The sequence below is a fragment of the Cynoglossus semilaevis genome, chromosome 13, assembly GCF_000523025.1.
Source record: "Cynoglossus semilaevis isolate Cse_v1.0 chromosome 13, Cse_v1.0, whole genome shotgun sequence".
NCBI classification, from domain to species: Eukaryota; Metazoa; Chordata; class Actinopteri; order Pleuronectiformes; family Cynoglossidae; genus Cynoglossus; species Cynoglossus semilaevis.
In genome coordinates this window covers 9,822,793-9,840,133 of record NC_024319.1, presented here as the reverse complement: position 1 = coordinate 9,840,133, position 17,341 = coordinate 9,822,793, and the positions used below count along the sequence as shown (strand labels likewise).

Below are 17,341 nucleotides of genomic sequence, written 5' to 3'. Positions count from 1 at the left end.
TGTATAAGGAATGATTCAAATATAAATCAATGTAATGACAGATGAAATGGTTTTCAGTTTCCTTCTCTTCAACTTTCAATGAGGGATTGTTTACACTGAGTCAATGTGCTTCTCTGAGGCTCTGTGCAGAGGAAATCAGAGAAGATATTATTAGCATGAGACCATCCCTCTGTCTGTTAAGCTGTTGGAACTTCATTGGCTTATAATTACTGGAGATGGTGTTGTGAGATTGGAGCCCATGGTCCAGTGGTTGGAGGGCTACTCAAGACCCTGGCAGCACAGGAGCAACAGCTGTGCAGCGGCTGATAAGACGGAGCATTTTCTCCAGCAAATGCAATGTTTGCACATGTGTTACATGAGCAGATCACGCAGAGCATTAGACCCTGGTAATGAAGAACACTGGGGACGTGAGTCACTTCCTAAAATGTCCCTTCGCTTGTACTGTTTACACATGCTGAGTACTGAGTACACACGTCTACAGATAGAGAGGGCTTTTAGGTATGTCATCAGTGTAAATGGTCATTTTAGTAAAGTGAGCTGAAATCATCTTCCTGGTGATGTTTCCAGTAACACAGGCGGGTCTCATCCACACGTGAATATTGCACATGATGACATGTTTGTTCGTGAATAGATTTTTTTTCCCCTTGTCTGAAAATTTCTGCTAAATTTCTTGTTTTCTATTCTTGGCAAAAAGCGAATATTACTTTGGCCATTACTGTTTTTACATTAAAAAGACCAAATGTACTTTATGATGTTTCAACACTAAACATAGCATTAATAACAGATAGTTTTCACAGCAGGGTTGGATTTGTAAACATGAGTCATTTTAATATATTTTTGGGTTCGGCAGGCTATAAATACGCTATACAAATATGCACCTCTACTTGTAGATAAAACAGAAATGTGAAATAAATCATTTTTATTATCTTTCACCTTGTTATCATCACCACTCTTTGGTGGTTGATGGTTCTTTTACAGTGCTACATAAAGCAGTAGTGCTGTGGATGGATGGCTCCTTGGTACCTTCTACATCCTGCCATGGTTCATCTTTGTGCTGTAGCTGGAACTGGTGTTGACGTGATGATAAGCAAGTGAAGTAAGTGCTGTCAACAGACACAGTATGCATACTGTATATGTACTGTATATGTTATATACTATACCCAATGTTTTCCCTGGCCATTTTGATGCAATAGCACATATTTTACATTTCTTTTATAAATTCATGACTCTCCTGTTCATGGCATGTTAAAATAGAGCCAACCTAAAGAAGCATTAGTGCCGCTTTGTACAAAATGTTATGGGTACCACCCTACTTATGATAACTTTGGTATACAAAACCTGTGATGCCTTGTAATAACATGGTCAAGGTTACACAGTACTTGTAATAATATTGTGTGCATGTTAAATGGGTGATGAACCAGTCCTTCTCTCAGTTCTGTTTTCTGCTTTTTTTCTTGCTTGCAGTGCTTACTGATTTCAAACATCAGTGTCAGGTAATAAAAATATCCCAACTTCTCCTTTAATTTAATATTCATGACTACGTGAAATTCTTAGACACCATGTCTGGTGATTTGTGTCTCTGTTAGTTTGGACCTGAGTTTAAGGAGTAGCTTGAGCCTCCCACCACTTCTGGCTGCTGGCTGACAGATGGCTCCCAGTGTGAAACATTCAGAGCGCCTCAGCAGGGAAATAAAAGTAGTTTGTGCCTTAAGATGGTTGGACCTTTGAACAGTTCTAATTGAACAATTAGAAACAGAGTAAAACTGAAGGGTTTTGTAATAATTTTCATGCAAATGGAAATAATTGCAAAGCTATTTCAAAGGGCTCAAATTGTTTTTCTATAAAAGTCAACTTTTTTTATTTCACACAGCTTCAACTAAGTAGTTGGCGGTGCTGTTAGCCATGCTGCTGTGCTTTGTGAGGAGCCTCAGTCACAGTGCGTAGACATCTGCTCTAATGTTGGAAATTACACAGTTTCTCTGTGGTGCACTGGAGCCAAAGAAGATCAATTCTGTCTCTGCAGATTGCAGTAGCGGAGCAACATCTTCTATCATCTCTTGAAAATGCGCCGTCTCCTACACAGACCAAAGAGCAGAGGTTTCACTCAACATCTCAGCAATCACTCCACCAATGACTCCTTTCATCTTCACTCCTATAAACCCGGCTTTCTCCTAAAACTATTCTGTGTTTCTGTTCCCTGAGCTGCACTGAAGCCCTGTCACTGTAGATGAATCACAGGTCAACAAAACATTTTAGTTCAGCATCTCACCATCCTTATTTTTGTTTCTAACATAAATTCTTCTGTTGTTAAATTCTCCATTCGCTGCTTATTGTGGAAACTGTCACTGTGACTGTTCAGTATAATCATAGAACACACATTAACTATGAAGATGCTGCTGCTGGGTTGTGATTTTCATACTGGCCCCACGGTTGTATTATGAAGTACTTGAATTGATCTTAAGGCTATGGTTTCTGCTCTGCTGCTTCCTCCTTCAGGGGTCGTCACGGCAGCAATCCAGCCGACAAATGTCGGATGTTTTCACCTCATGGCAAACTGCTGTTATCCATGCTTGGATAGAAGACCCGTACGTGGAGATGTGTCTTGCCTTTCCATGCAGCTGGAACAAATAACGATGTCATCAGGTAAAGTTGACACTTTTAATCTGACTTCAAATAGAAGAAGAAAATGTTTCTCAACCACCCTAAGATGTCAGCAGAGTCTGATGTGCTGGTGTCAGGCAGAGCTCAGCTGTGGTGGAGCCGTGTCTGTCACGTTTCCCTGCTATTTTGACTGCACGTACAACCGTGGTTATGGCTGAGGAAACAAATGGTCAACAACCCATGTGAACGAGACATCTTTGTTTAATATTGCCTGTTTTATTCCATCTGACATCAAGATGAAAACCACTGCTGGATAAAGATGTCGCTGGTCTATGTGTTGTTGAATTTAAAATTTTTCAGTTTTTTTTATGTATTTCTAAAAAGGTCAACATGCTGTTTAGTTCAGTCAGTCGTCAGCTGCTTTAAATTATTCATTTTGTTGCTTTTTCACTTATTTAAACAAATATAGGCGTGTATATTTTATGGGAAAGAAAGCCGTAGCTCTGTAGGCACAGAAAAACGGCGAGTCATTCCTCCCTGTCTCTGCGACCCACCACCACCACCTCCCCTCACTCCCCCAACCACCACCCCACTCACTAAACCAGCTGAAAAATCTATCTCTCTCTCTGCCCTGTGTGATTGAAGTCTCGGCACCGCCTGGTACTTCTGTACAGTGTGAGCCTCAGAGAAACTCTGACTCTCAGGATTAATTTGTCAAATTGTGTTTGTTTTCTTCTCCCAGACAACATCAGTCTTTCGGCACAGGCTGAATTCAGCCCTTTCATGTGTGCAAATAAATGAAATCACCAGATATTCCAAACCTGAATAATTTAATTCCTGAACCACAAGACAAAACATAGCAATCATTTGGAAAGTTTCTTCATCTGTCTGAGAGTCACTGACATTTATTGTGAATATTTGCTGGTACTTCACTGTCTTCCTGCTGTGATTATTCACCAGCTTAAGACGCCTCTGTCATGAGGTGCATTTTTATACACAGTTAAAGAACTATATTTTTTGTATATATATAATAGTATTTTTGTTAGACAATTCTGTTGCACCTGCCATAAGGTGAAAGAAGTAGTTTTCTCCTCTTGCCTTACAGCAAGAAGGTCGCTGGTTTACTGCTCGATCCCCAGTCTCTATTTGTTTTCTCTCTGTGCCTGGGATTCTGTCAGGGTAGCCTGTAATTATTGCCTCTAAATCAATCATAAATTTAAATATAAGTGTGAATGGTCATGTGGGGCTTTATACCCTCGGCTAATGACTGTTTTAAAATGGCTCCAGCCAGGGCATCCAGATTGCAAAAATAGGAGAAATGAACAGCAATATTCTTATTAAAAAAATGGATAAAAGAAATTTCTACAAACATACATTTCTCAGAATTCGTATTTTTATTCATCACGTTTTTGTACACAGCCTTTCCTGTTTGTTTACTTACAACACAATTTTCCAGAATATTCCATTTTACTTTACAAAAATAGTCCAGTACTATGCAAGAGTTTATACAAGGACACAAACTGTATGTCATTATTTTTAGGGGTGAGTGATTCCAGAGACTCAATGGGAAAAATGGGACAAAGCTGGTGTTAACAATGCCAAGTTTGTGATTCGCCAAATTTGAAATCTGAATTTCTTATGGCTTTGAACAAACAGACTCAAATGATGGGCGAATTTACCTACAAATTTAGTAAATGTATAAAAATGTTTTGACTGAATATAAGTAAAAATACAAGCCCTGGACATCTGTCCAAACTGTGGTAAAAATAACCCTCCTGCACCCGGAGCTCATTCAGACTCAGGTGCAGTCAGAAAGGCCTGGTACATGTCACCCAGCAGAGGTTCCTTTATTACAGTAATGAGCACAGAGTCCATCTGTACTCACTTGTCTGTTTTAAATTCCAAATTCTGGGCTGAAAATAAAATATTCACCTCCCTGACTTGTTTTAAAAGATTCATATCTTTATCTCTAGTCAGTGAAACCACAGACAGAGTCAAATCGCAGGATTTGTTAACGAGATCACATTCAGCAAATAAAGAAAATCATCAGCTTTTTTCCCCATTGGGTCAAGTGAGTTGATTTTGCTGGGTGTCTGTCGTCCAGAAACCTTGTCAACATCCCTGACCTGATTTACATGATGCTGTCCTCTCCTGCACATTAATATTCATTTGCATCTGCCTCAATACCCTAACCCCCTGGGACATGTGCCCAACAGGGGCTTTTAGGGTCAGGGGCCACGACACCTACCAATCTACATGTGCATCAATAATCCATACTTCATTTTACTAACTCATTACATATGTAACTCCCATGAGGCCTATGTGGCGGTTACAGAGAACAAAAGTAATGTTAATAACATTTATAATAATTATTAAAAAAACATTTATATTTGTTTTGTTTTTCTTTGTAAGATACAGAATGTCATCTGCAGATCCAGATGACAGTTTTACTGTATGGAAAAGACAAAAACACATTTGTGCAGTACAGTAGGTGAAAGATGGCTGAAAATAATTACAAAAAGCACTTTTTTCTTTTTTTTTTTTACAAAACACCCACTCTTGCAATGAAACATGAGGCTGAATAAGGCGATATGGTACAATTTTTCATTCAGCTTGATGTTGAAGTCACAGTGCGGCAGAAAACATAATAAATCAATGTGTAGCTGTAGTAACACCGAGGGACCGTCTGCAAAGGATACAAAGAGTTTCTTCTAATGCCCGTGGCACATATAGCACTTCAGTGTAAAAACATTCATTTAGAGTAAGGGTTAATGGTGTTGAGGCAAAACAAAGACAGGACCACATTTACCTGTTGTGCTGTTACATTATCCCTTTGCCTACACTGTCCATGTCATGTATGTAAATTAAACTGCACCAATGTGATGGCAATGGTTCAACTATTCTGTCGAAATGTGTTGAAAAAAGGTATTCCTGTATTGTATGTTTGTCCATGTGTTCTAAGCCTTAACAGAGAGACTTGCTTCCTTGTTAGTCTGGCTTTACACACTATTGTACACAGGGTTTCCAAAATTGATTTGTGAAATTAATCTCATTATTATTAATACATTTGAATGATGTGTACTGTATATCCAATAATTACAATATGATTCATGTAATTATATTCTCATAATAATCTATTTTCCTTTTGTTTTTTGTGTTGCTCTAACTCACAGTTGTGGGGAAAAGTCTTCATTTTAATGAAGTACTTCAAGCCGTTCCATCCCATCGTCCAGCATGTGTTAGTGAAGGTTTCGACTTCAGGTGAGACGCCATGATTGCATCAGACCATTCACCGAGCACAGGACAGTACGTAAGTCTACGGCTGACAAGCTGACTGAATCATGATTAATGATCAGAATTAGTCAGGACAAATCATCAGCTATCCTGTGATTAATCAGGTGAAAAATGTAATGGATGGACACTCAATATCATTTCACAGATATGGTTCACCAGCTGGCCATAGCATTGCTAAATGTTAGCCTAAAGTAGACCTTAAAGCATAACTGGACCACACATACACCAAATTTGGTAGCATCTAGACAACACAATGCCAAGAGCAGCAAACAAAGAGCTCACATTTGCAAACAAAGGCCGTATTTACATTTTATTTTTTATATAACATGCCTTTAACAGGAACCCTTCACCATGTCAGTCACACGGCCCCAGGCTCCAGTATTGGGCCACACATCCTTTACAATGGTTTTTATTTACACTGTGTGTGCAGTCTCTGTGATTATTAGGACTCGGCCAAACATCAGCATTATTGTATTGTCATTAGTTCTCCAGTGAGGTGGAGCCACGGCGCTCCCTTCAATTAGGATTTACAGGCGGAGATAATCGGGAGACAGATGCTTTTTGGGCAGATAGATCAGTAGGAGAGGCAGGTGGTCTTTTCACTAAAATATGCACTGCCTGTTCACAGTGGCCAGTGCATTGTGTGTAACTGCAGCCAAGCTCTGACAGAAATGTAGTCAGAAATGACCTGCTTTTATGTGGAAATGTTAACAGGCCACTTTAGGTTTGCACAATCATGGGCTGGTGGCCCTACTCCAGTCACATAACATGCCAAATGTATTGTAATTCCCAGGAAAGTAATTTTTTTCTGATTGAGGCTCAGTTGGAGTTTACCCCCTGAAACTACACTTTAGGGCACTGACGCCTGTACATGTCCCCCTAACCCCTCCACCTCAGCAAGGACAGAGAAGCACACAACTGCTTAGAAAGGCAAAACTGAGTTGCATGTCGAAGAGGCCAGGAGCAAAATGGGATTCACCATATATGTCTCCTGTGGCCGGTTGACGGTGCGTCGACGTGTGAATGAAGGAGTGACTTTAAAACTGCTGCTCAAAGAGCTTTGATTGGTCAGCAAGGCCAATGTGTGTTCCTGTTCTGTGGGTGGGAAAGCAATCCCTCTGAGTCTAAATTCATCAGGTTTCACTTTAAGGCTCCTTACAACTGCTCGATATGCTAATAGCTCATTAAAAAAAGCTTTAACCCAGGTTTAATTAACTTTTAATTAATGTTTGATGGAGTTGTATTTTCATTTTTCAGTTTGTTTGTTTGTTCTAATTTTTTACCTATCGGAGAGTTTGACACACAGCAAGTCATTTGACAGCCAGCCCATATGTAATAGAATGGAATTGTGATGCAGTGTATTTACCTGCAACACCTCGTGTCTGACTGACTGAAATAATTTGAAACGCTGTCATTCCTTTTCCCGTTGATTCTCTGCACGTCCGGTGCCGTCGCTGACTTGTGGCACTGAGGTGGACAGTCTCAGAGCCTTATACTCACGCTATGATAAAAACCTCCTCTGTGACCTCGCTTTGTATGAGGAATATCCTGCAATCGATCACTGGGAGACTGCGTTCACATCGATCTTCCGTTGTTTACCTCATATGGACATAAAGACCAGAGAACGTTATTAATGCACAGTGTGTGTCGTTTACAGTTCCAGTTGTCGTTTACAGTTTGTCACAGTTAGAAAATCTCACAGCAGGAGACTATGTTCTTTATAATTGTGTTTCTAACTGCCGACCAACATGGAGAAGCCCATCATTGGTCTCTGGACACAGCTTTTTATTTATTTATGGAATATTTGATTTTCTCCATATGAACCTCAACATTGAGCCACATACCTTATGTTCACTATTATTAGTATAAAAAAAAATACACGCATGACTAGTGTGTGTGTGTGTGTGTGTGTACCGGTTTCGGAGTGTACTATAGATTTTCTATAGCCCAACACTGTATTAACATCAGTGTTGTGTTTCTTTGTGTGGGTTCATGTTGTTGTGATTTCTCTGACAGATTATCCATACGACACTTTGCCTCACGCTTCTGTTGGACGAGTATTTCATTACAGAAATTCGAACCCGTGATCAATAATATGATTTTAAAGCAGTGGCTCCAAAGCCTAATGTGTATTTACAGCCTCAAACTCCCGTGGTGGAAACCTGTGTGACTTCGGTTTGGAGGTCTTCCTGGATTCCCCGACCCCCAAACTGAGCCATGCCTAGTCATGCCGGCGGCCTCTCTGTCCCCATGGGAGCACAGACGGAGGCTGGCTCCCTTGTGCTATTACGTGCTCTGGAGAAGCTGCTCTGCTCCAAACGAGCGCGGTAAGGCAGGCAGAAATCCCTGAAGCACCTCTTGAAGTTTTCATCCAGGAAGGCGTACAGCACGGGGTTGAGGCTGCTGTTGGTGTAGCCCAGCGCGATGCACAGGTGCCAGCTGGCCATCACAAACAAGTTATTGTGGTTGATATCCACCATGGTCCTGACTATGATGAAGATGTGGATGGGGGTCCAGCAGATGATGAAGGCGGCCACCACCACCAGGACCATGCGGGTGATCCTCCGCAGGTTCCTGTCTTTCTCTTTGGAGCCAGAGAGCAGACGGACGCTCTTGAGTCGTAGGATCATGAGACCGTAGCAGATAGTGATGACCAGGACGGGCACAACGAAGGCGAAGACGAACACGCAGATCTTCATCAGTGTATCCCAGTACCACTCTGGTTTGAGAAATCGGAGCATGCATGCTGTATTTCCTGCAAGGATTAAAACAATTAGTAGTTGAACAGAGGAGCATGTGGAGAATCCCATTCAAGTTAATTACCCCGATAAATGCACTCCCCTTTACAGTGTGATTGCGTCCTGGAATCTACCGGGAGTTTGATCATTTCAAGTCTTTCTTCCCGCAACAATAACAGTGCCTCACCTTTATCTGTCACCTCGGTAACTGCCATGATCATCACAGGGACTCCGACGGCAGAGGAGAGGATCCAGATGCAGACGTTGATGAGTTTGGCTTTGGCAGGTGTGCGGAAATCCAGGGCTTTCACCGGATGACACACAGCGATGTAGCGGTCCACACTCATCATGGTGAGCGTGAAGATGCTGGTGAACATGTTGTAGTAGTCAATGGCGATGACCACTTTACACAAAAACTCCCCGAAGGGCCATGTTCTCATCAGGTATTTGGCGCTCTGGAAGGGAAGCGTGCTGGTGGCCAGGGCGTCCGCCAGGGCCAGGTTGAAGATGTAGATGTTTGTAGCCGTCTTCATCTTGGTGTATCTGGTTGTTTGGAGATGGATGGAGAACAGGTAAGTCTAATTCTGTCCCGCAACAACCAGCAGCTACATTGATAAATGGATTTTAACATTTATACCCGACTAATAACCAGATATGGTTATGGTCAACATTCTTGATGGTTGTAACCAATGACCTCAAATCAATGTCACAAATCAGAGACAAGCAACATTTCACATCCACTCATATTTATGTTTAATTTAGACTGAAACTACCTGGCCCACAGCTAGATGTTAATTATAATTTCATTTTGCCTATGAATAAATGTTTGCTTGTTTATTTATTTGTGTATTTATTTTTTTAGTGAACATCAATCACTGAGGTGGCCCTCCAGTTAAATGGCGGTGGCAGCAGTGGACCTCTGCGCGATGCACAGGTGCCAGCTGGCCATCACAAACAAGTTATTGTGGTTGATATCCACCATGGTCCTGACTATGATGAAGATGTGGATGGGGGTCCAGCAGATGATGAAGGCGGCCACCACCACCAGGACCATGCGGGTGATCCTCCGCAGGTTCCTGTCTTTCTCTTTGGAGCCAGAGAGCAGACGGACGCTCTTGAGTCGTAGGATCATGAGACCGTAGCAGATAGTGATGACCAGGACGGGCACAACGAAGGCGAAGACGAACACGCAGATCTTCATCAGTGTATCCCAGTACCACTCTGGTTTGAGAAATCGGAGCATGCATGCTGTATTTCCTGCAAGGATTAAAACAATTAGTAGTTGAACAGAGGAGCATGTGGAGAATCCCATTCAAGTTAATTACCCCGATAAATGCACTCCCCTTTACAGTGTGATTGCGTCCTGGAATCTACCGGGAGTTTGATCATTTCAAGTCTTTCTTCCCGCAACAATAACAGTGCCTCACCTTTATCTGTCACCTCGGTAACTGCCATGATCATCACAGGGACTCCGACGGCAGAGGAGAGGATCCAGATGCAGACGTTGATGAGTTTGGCTTTGGCAGGTGTGCGGAAATCCAGGGCTTTCACCGGATGACACACAGCGATGTAGCGGTCCACACTCATCATGGTGAGCGTGAAGATGCTGGTGAACATGTTGTAGTAGTCAATGGCGATGACCACTTTACACAAAAACTCCCCGAAGGGCCATGTTCTCATCAGGTATTTGGCGCTCTGGAAGGGAAGCGTGCTGGTGGCCAGGGCGTCCGCCAGGGCCAGGTTGAAGATGTAGATGTTTGTAGCCGTCTTCATCTTGGTGTATCTGGTTGTTTGGAGATGGATGGAGAACAGGTAAGTCTAATTCTGTCCCGCAACAACCAGCAGCTACATTGATAAATGGATTTTAACATTTATACCCGACTAATAACCAGATATGGTTATGGTCAACATTCTTGATGGTTGTAACCAATGACCTCAAATCAATGTCACAAATCAGAGACAAGCAACATTTCACATCCACTCATATTTATGTTTAATTTAGACTGAAACTACCTGGCCCACAGCTAGATGTTAATTATAATTTCATTTTGCCTATGAATAAATGTTTGCTTGTTTATTTATTTGTGTATTTATTTTTTTAGTGAACATCAATCACTGAGGTGGCCCTCCAGTTAAATGGCGGTGGCAGCAGTGGACCTCTGCTCGTCTGAGTTTGAGACCCCTGATACGGAGGGTCCATTAAATCTGATCTTGAAGGACCACCAGGGATTGAAGCAGCGTTTCTCTCACTGTAAGAACGGTGCAGTAAACACACTCACACTCATACCCAGTATGAAGTATTATTGAGTCTAATTATGTTTTTCCCTGTGCAGTATCGTTTTCATATGTGAGAGAAAAGGGAGCACCTGGAGACAGACCACACAGACTCTAACTTCATGTGTGTGTGTGCTGTTAACTCCTCTTGTTGTTAGGCAACAGTTCTGACCGACATAGCAGCGCCTCACACTACCTTGACACAGCAAGACGGTGAACATGTGAGTGAACATATGAACATATTCATACATAGACGTTCTGTTTTTTAATAACACGTAAATCCACTCATTGATACTCGGGAAATATCGCCACACTTTTTCATCTATCGATGGAAACTGGAAACTAGCGATTAAAACCATAAACATCACAGGAGAGTGTTTATTAACGTTGTAAATTGTGTTAGAAGTAACATGACCTTTCTGTTGATTGTCATCCATTCAGATTGTTTCAAAAATGCTCAGGTTCTTCTGGTCTTCGAAGCTGGCCACCTATCATTACATTCAATTCCTAAATATAGTCTTTTGGCTCTTGGTAGGATAATCATAGAGGATGGCAAGTGATGTGAACTTCACACAAAACAGGCTGTTGTTGTGACCTCCTTGTTGTAAGACAACATCACTAACCATGAAGACAAATCACCAAAATAAGGTTTTAGTATAAAAAGTGACCTAATGTGGCAAAAGAACAAAAATCTTAATAATAAAAAATAGAGTACCGTTAACGTTTTTGTCAATAATTGGATATTTTATAAAATAGTAATATGGCAATTTTTTTCCATTGCAGTTAAATGACCATAGATTTGAAGGCAGATCATTTCAGTTCAAGGAAGATTTTTCTTTGGCACTTTTGTAAATGCACATTAATGCCTCCTTTTTGTGTTTCTGCAAAAAGGTTCTGAGCCTCCATTTTCGTGGCTCTTTGTCTGAAAAATCGATTGAAACTGGAAAAGGACACAAACAAAGTCCTTTCGGTCCGATTGGATGGCTTTTATTTTGAGCAGTCCTGTCAGAAATCCAGCTCATCCTTGCTGCTCCTGTATTCAATAATATCTACTCAGAGAGGAGCTGTGTTAAAGGATAACACATGAAAAATGTTAAAAAGACGAGGCCATAAATTGGAACCCAAGGAAATGGCTTCTATCGACTCAAAGACATTATCTGATAATTACACAGCATTCATGAATCTCCCTCAGTGTGTAATCATTTTACCTGGGGCACATTGTGTTTTCTATTCACTTGTGTTACTATTGTACAAACCATAATTCTCTGCATTTAAACAGCAACACAAAAGTCTCCTCAGTGGGCCGTGGGGATCCGACTATGGATCTGTGCTTTAAAAAATAGATGATTGAAAAGTAAAAGGGAGAAACCTACGGCTCAAGGAGAGAAGAAAATGCAACCTTTAGGTTTAAAAGTTTGGATTTACTTTCTTTCCATTCAGTCAGCAAAGTTAACTGCACTCCAATTTAGAGTAAAATAGCTGATAGGGAATTAGCACATCTGAGTGGACATGTTATTCATACAGAAAAGTTGTCTGTGCCAATGCCTTCCATTCAGCCATCATTTCCTGTGGTCATTCTCTGGCTCTCTACCATAAGACTTGCTTTTCTAATTTCCTCTAAATTGGATCACATTCCTCAAAATGTAGATTTATTTGGTAAAGACATGAAACTATTGATCGCTGTTGCAAACTCTTTAGGAAATTGGTCAGATAAAAGGTCCGGTTAAACATAACTTAATTTCCCATTTTCTGTCTGTGAGTCAGCTCAAGGTTACATCCAAAAACACTCCTGGGTCATTACTGATGTGGAACTTCAAATACTTATACACATATAATAATAATAATAATAATAATAATCTTAACCTAAGTGCTTTCTCAACATCAAATCAGTCCACAGTTTAATGTATCACTTTGGACTGGTGCAATAAAGGGATATAATTTCAAGGCTGAGCTGCAGCTCATTGCTCCCTCATCTCTCTCTCTCTCTCTCTCTCTCTCTCTCTCCCTCTCCCTCCTCTCCCCTCACACGCGTTTCTTTAATAGACAGTGGGGACACGTTTTGTATTGAAAAACATAATTTTAGGGATATCGTTCACATTTTACTGGGTCAATACACGGCTTTATAGTCAGCTCTAGAAATAGGTTTAAAATTGGGTTGGGGTTCAGCAATGTGTGTGTGTGTGTGTCCACTAACAGTGTCACACACATACACTGTGTGTTACTAATTCTGCTCCTATTGAGATATTTAGATGGATGATTATGAAGTAAATTGTTGTTTAATTAGGATTATCACTAGAAATAAATGAATTACAGTTGAGGTCAGGGATAATCCTCAAATGTCCAAGTCCTAACAGGAGACGCTGTGACATCACATTTGTGGTCTTGTTGACTACTTGGTGGGACTGAAGGTAGTAACAGGAGACTAAGACTCGGTTCTAATGAAACCTAAACCTATGTCAGATATGAGAACAACATGGAAGTCTGACAGGAACAGAGGCGGTGTTCATGTGTAGGTGGATTGAAGCTTGGCAGGTGTTGACGAGTGACTGTAATCAATGAGAACTGAGGCAAAAGAAGGACGAGACAAAATATCACGGTTTGTTATAGTAAAGTCAAATGTTCCTGGAACAATATTTTCCGGCGATTCTGTTGTTAACGCGACTTAAAATACTTCTGGAATAAAAAAAAACGTCACTCCTCTACTGAAAACTACGGGCTGTGAAATGTGAATACACCAAATTAGACTGATGTTGATGCCGCAGCAGCGGAGTCGGTGAAGTGCACGTGAATCAAACTATTCTCATCTGAGTTGCTTTTCTTCTCACTCCACGGTTGTCGGTTCGTCACCCAGACCTCTTACCTGACCACTCCGTACATGACCAGCACGTTCCCCAGCAGTCCCACCACACAGATGAGGGAGTAGAGAGCCGTGATGGACACGGCGAGGACGAGACCGGCGGTGTCCCTGGACGAGGAGCTCTGCGTGTCGTTGGTCTGCAGGAGGTCCTCGGAGACAGAAACATTTAGAGGAGTTACGGACACAGTGGGGAGCTCCGTAAAAACGACCAGCAGCTCGGGGGGGAAGGTGGACAACTCCATATCCGAAAGTGATTTAGGTGAGTTTGGTTTTTAATATCTAAAAAAAAAAAAGATTTCCAGAACAAGTGTCAGAAGGTGGACGAAGGCTGGAGAGTAAATGAATGAGGAGCGACCACACTGGACTGGACTAGCTCTCTCTCTCTCTCTCTCTCTCTCACTCTCTCTCTCTCTCTCTCTAGCTCTCTCCCACTCTCTCTCTCTTTTTTCTCTATGTTTCTTTCTTTTTCTTTCCTTTATATTTTATATCCTTCCATTACGTTTATTGTCTCTTTTGTCTTTTTTTACCCTTATTTCTTTTATTCGCTTTGGCTTTTTCTTTCCTTTTTTCATGTTTGTTTCTTTCTGTATTTTTTCTTTTTTTCTTTTCTTACTCACTAACTGTTTTTTCTCTTGTTTTGTTTTCTCCTATTAAACCCATTATACTTCCTCTCCTCTCTCTTCTCCATCTTCCCCATCCTCTCTTTTTCTCTGCCCCCCCTCCCTACCCCACCCTCTCTGTCACCCTCTCTCTCTCCATCTCGTTCTTTCTCTCTGTCTTCTCTCCCCGCTCACCCATTGGCCAAATGCAGTGTGGCAGAGAGGGATGTGACCCTTTCCTGCACGATTCTGTGCCTGAAGGCCAACCATTTGTCAACCAAGTTTAATTAGATTTAGCACAGAATAATGTTTGGTTCCACCCATTTATTATTCCTGTTTTGGCTGTTGGCCTATTCAACGTTGACAGGTTGAAGCTCCAGCCGACAGCCAATAAACTTATTAATGACAATTAAAGTCTCCCCAGCACCAGGAACTTCTCAGGTTTAATTGTAGCTTCACACAGTGAAATCAGTTTGACTTGAGCAGTTCCTCTGCCAACTCTGCTGCCTGTTCTGACAGATTTCTTCTTCCACTGACTGTAGCCTGGAGCCAGATGTTAGCAGTGGCTAACAGAGGTATCGCAAAGTTTTATTAGACAACTGATGGGTGTAAGAAAATGATCTGCATAACTCTGCAGTAATGTACCTACCTGAGTGTCTAGGCTGTCGAGCATACAAGTACGAATACTGGGTCATATAATTGGTGATGTCATTAGTCATTATAGTCCAAACGAAGCTCGTCTGGGTTTTGGAAATGTATTTATCTAGAGGTAAAAAAAACCCTTAAAGACCTTTCAAGGAGTGCTCGTGTGATTTAACACATTCATAGTGTTTTGAAATCAATGAACACATGATAGTCGTGATAAACTCATTAACAATTATCGTACCAAGAGAATCTATAATCGTGACATCTTTAGTCATTGTATTGTTGCATTGGTCTTGTTGTGCTGCAAAGGCCTAGCCTGCTGGTGGAACACCCTTGGTACTCTAGGTGTATTTTGTCCATATGGAAAAAGGTGGTGAGCACAGCAAGTAGATCATTTGTTTGCTGGTTTGATTCCCGGTCCTCTATTCCTTTCTGTAATGGATATGCATTTTCTTTTGCGTATGCATTCTTCCAAGTTGGCTGTAGATGGATGGATGAATGGATAGATGGATGGAGAGAAAGACAGAAATCCTGATGCTAACATCATATTATATTTGGATGAATGGATAGATAGATGGAGAGAAAGACAGACATCCTGATGCTAACATCATATTATATTTATTTTTTGTTGTTTATATGAATAATGGTAATACTAATTATGTGTTTATTTCACATGTAACATTCAAAATATAACCTTGATCTCTCCCTCTGTAATTTTCTCACCTCTACTCTCCCCCTTTTGCCCCTCTCACCCTGACTGACCGAAGCAGATGGCTGTACACTCTAAATCTGATTCTGCCAGTAATTTTTTTCTCCCCCTGCTATACTGGAGGTTTTTCTCTCCACTGTTGCCAAGGGCCTGTGCCAACTGTGATCTGTTCTTTTCTCTCTCTTTTTGCACAATTATTATAACCATGTAGAAAAATCATTTCTTCAGTTTCTTCAAAATCAGTCATTTTTTTGCTAGGCAAAGGTTTGGTTATGTGATTTTGTTTTTAAATCATGAAAGAAAAAATTCAAAATAAATCACAGCAGGAAATTTAAACAGAGAAAACTAATGTACCAGGAAGTAGCAAAGATGTCAAATCCAGCTAAGTAGAGAATACTTCAAAAATGGTTAAACAAACACTGAGATTTAAGATTTTAATAAGATTCAAGAAAGGCAGATACAATGTCATTCACACCCTGTCTCTGATCAAATAAAAGACCCCACAAAAACTGTTGAAAGAAGCTAACCCAAAGCTAAGATCCAGAGATGTTTCACACTACTGCGCTGAATCCTAACATGGAGTTCAGAAGGACTGTTAATGACAAGCTTATGAAGAGCCCCCATCAGCCCCCTCCACCCCCAGCCCCCACTGTGACCATCATTAGTTTTGTTTTATCATCAGAGCCAGTAATAACAAATGTGGAAATTGCAATCACTGTACTATTATTACTATTATTGTTATAGTTATTATTCACAATTTTATTTTTAAGTCAGAAAAATGTGTCATAAAACCATTTGTTAGCTGCAGTGACTCGTAGCATGCAGTTTAGATGAGTGTTTAAAGTTATAGAGCAAATAGGAAACTGAAGGCAAGATTAGCTGAACATAAGCATGCCATAAAAAACAACCTGGCAACCAATATCCCATGGCGGCCCATTATATAGAGATCAATCACAGAAGTCCAAATGCCTTTATAAATATCAAGCATGGACTACAGGGGGCGATCAATAAGAGGTGGAGACAAATTAAAAAGTCTCTAACGAAGTGAATCAATTTACATTAAAACCCGGACAACGGCCAGGATTGATTAGTGAACTTGATTCCTTTCCTCTTTATCTCCAACTCTTTACTCTGTTTTTTTGTTGTTGTTTTTTTCTGCTCATTTTGGTCCTTTGATTTATTGTCTGCATTTAGCACGGCTTAAGTTGACCATTTTATACCTGACTCAATTGTGGGGGATTTAAAATGTCACACTAAATAAATTGGGATTTTTGCGCTCTATTAGCCTACACTGGCTCATATTGATCGTGACTATTGACCTAAGCTGTGCCTTTCTACAGGATTCATCTTGTACATACAAAAAGACCTTCATGGACACAACATACTATGGTCGTCATTTAACAACCTTCAGATATTAAAAGGTTTTTTGTGTTGTCACAAGTGCCTAGGATATGAGTTTGTATCAAGATCCTCCAATGAGGAGCACTTGATACACTCCATTCAAACTCTATTGAGACATTATAGAGAAATCATCCCAACTCGCGTAAAGCAGTTTTTTTCTTTAGGATCTACAAACCATGCCCTCGATTTGACTGTAGGAACAAATTAGTAACTAATTCCATGT

At 40.8% G+C, this 17,341-nt stretch overlaps 2 protein-coding genes and 1 long non-coding RNA gene across 3 annotated transcripts; 1 reads left to right on the top strand and 2 right to left on the bottom strand.

The window, feature by feature from the left end:
• The first annotated feature begins 1,023 nt into the window (after window positions 1-1,023).
• On the top strand, window positions 1,024-5,887 carry LOC112487967 (uncharacterized). The gene is made up of 3 exons (XR_003051585.1): window positions 1,024-1,096; window positions 2,497-2,643; window positions 5,775-5,887. It is a non-coding gene; the product is annotated as an uncharacterized LOC112487967 (long non-coding RNA).
• Window positions 5,888-8,096: 2,209 nt separating this feature from the next.
• Window positions 8,097-9,523, bottom strand: LOC107989438 (delta-type opioid receptor-like). Its single transcript, XM_017038133.2, has 2 exons — window positions 8,821-9,523; window positions 8,097-8,650 (listed from the first exon to the last, which is right to left on the bottom strand). The coding sequence occupies exons 1-2, from the start codon at window positions 9,164-9,166 to the stop codon at window positions 8,121-8,123; spliced, it is 876 nt and encodes a 291-aa protein (XP_016893622.1). The 5' UTR covers window positions 9,167-9,523; the 3' UTR covers window positions 8,097-8,120.
• A 2-nt stretch (window positions 9,524-9,525) lies between these two features.
• On the bottom strand, window positions 9,526-14,175 carry LOC103388560 (delta-type opioid receptor). The gene is made up of 3 exons (XM_017037660.2): window positions 13,768-14,175; window positions 10,061-10,416; window positions 9,526-9,890 (listed from the first exon to the last, which is right to left on the bottom strand). The coding sequence occupies exons 1-3, from the start codon at window positions 14,004-14,006 to the stop codon at window positions 9,526-9,528; spliced, it is 960 nt and encodes a 319-aa protein (XP_016893149.1). The 5' UTR covers window positions 14,007-14,175.
• Between the last annotated feature and the right edge of the window lie 3,166 nt (window positions 14,176-17,341).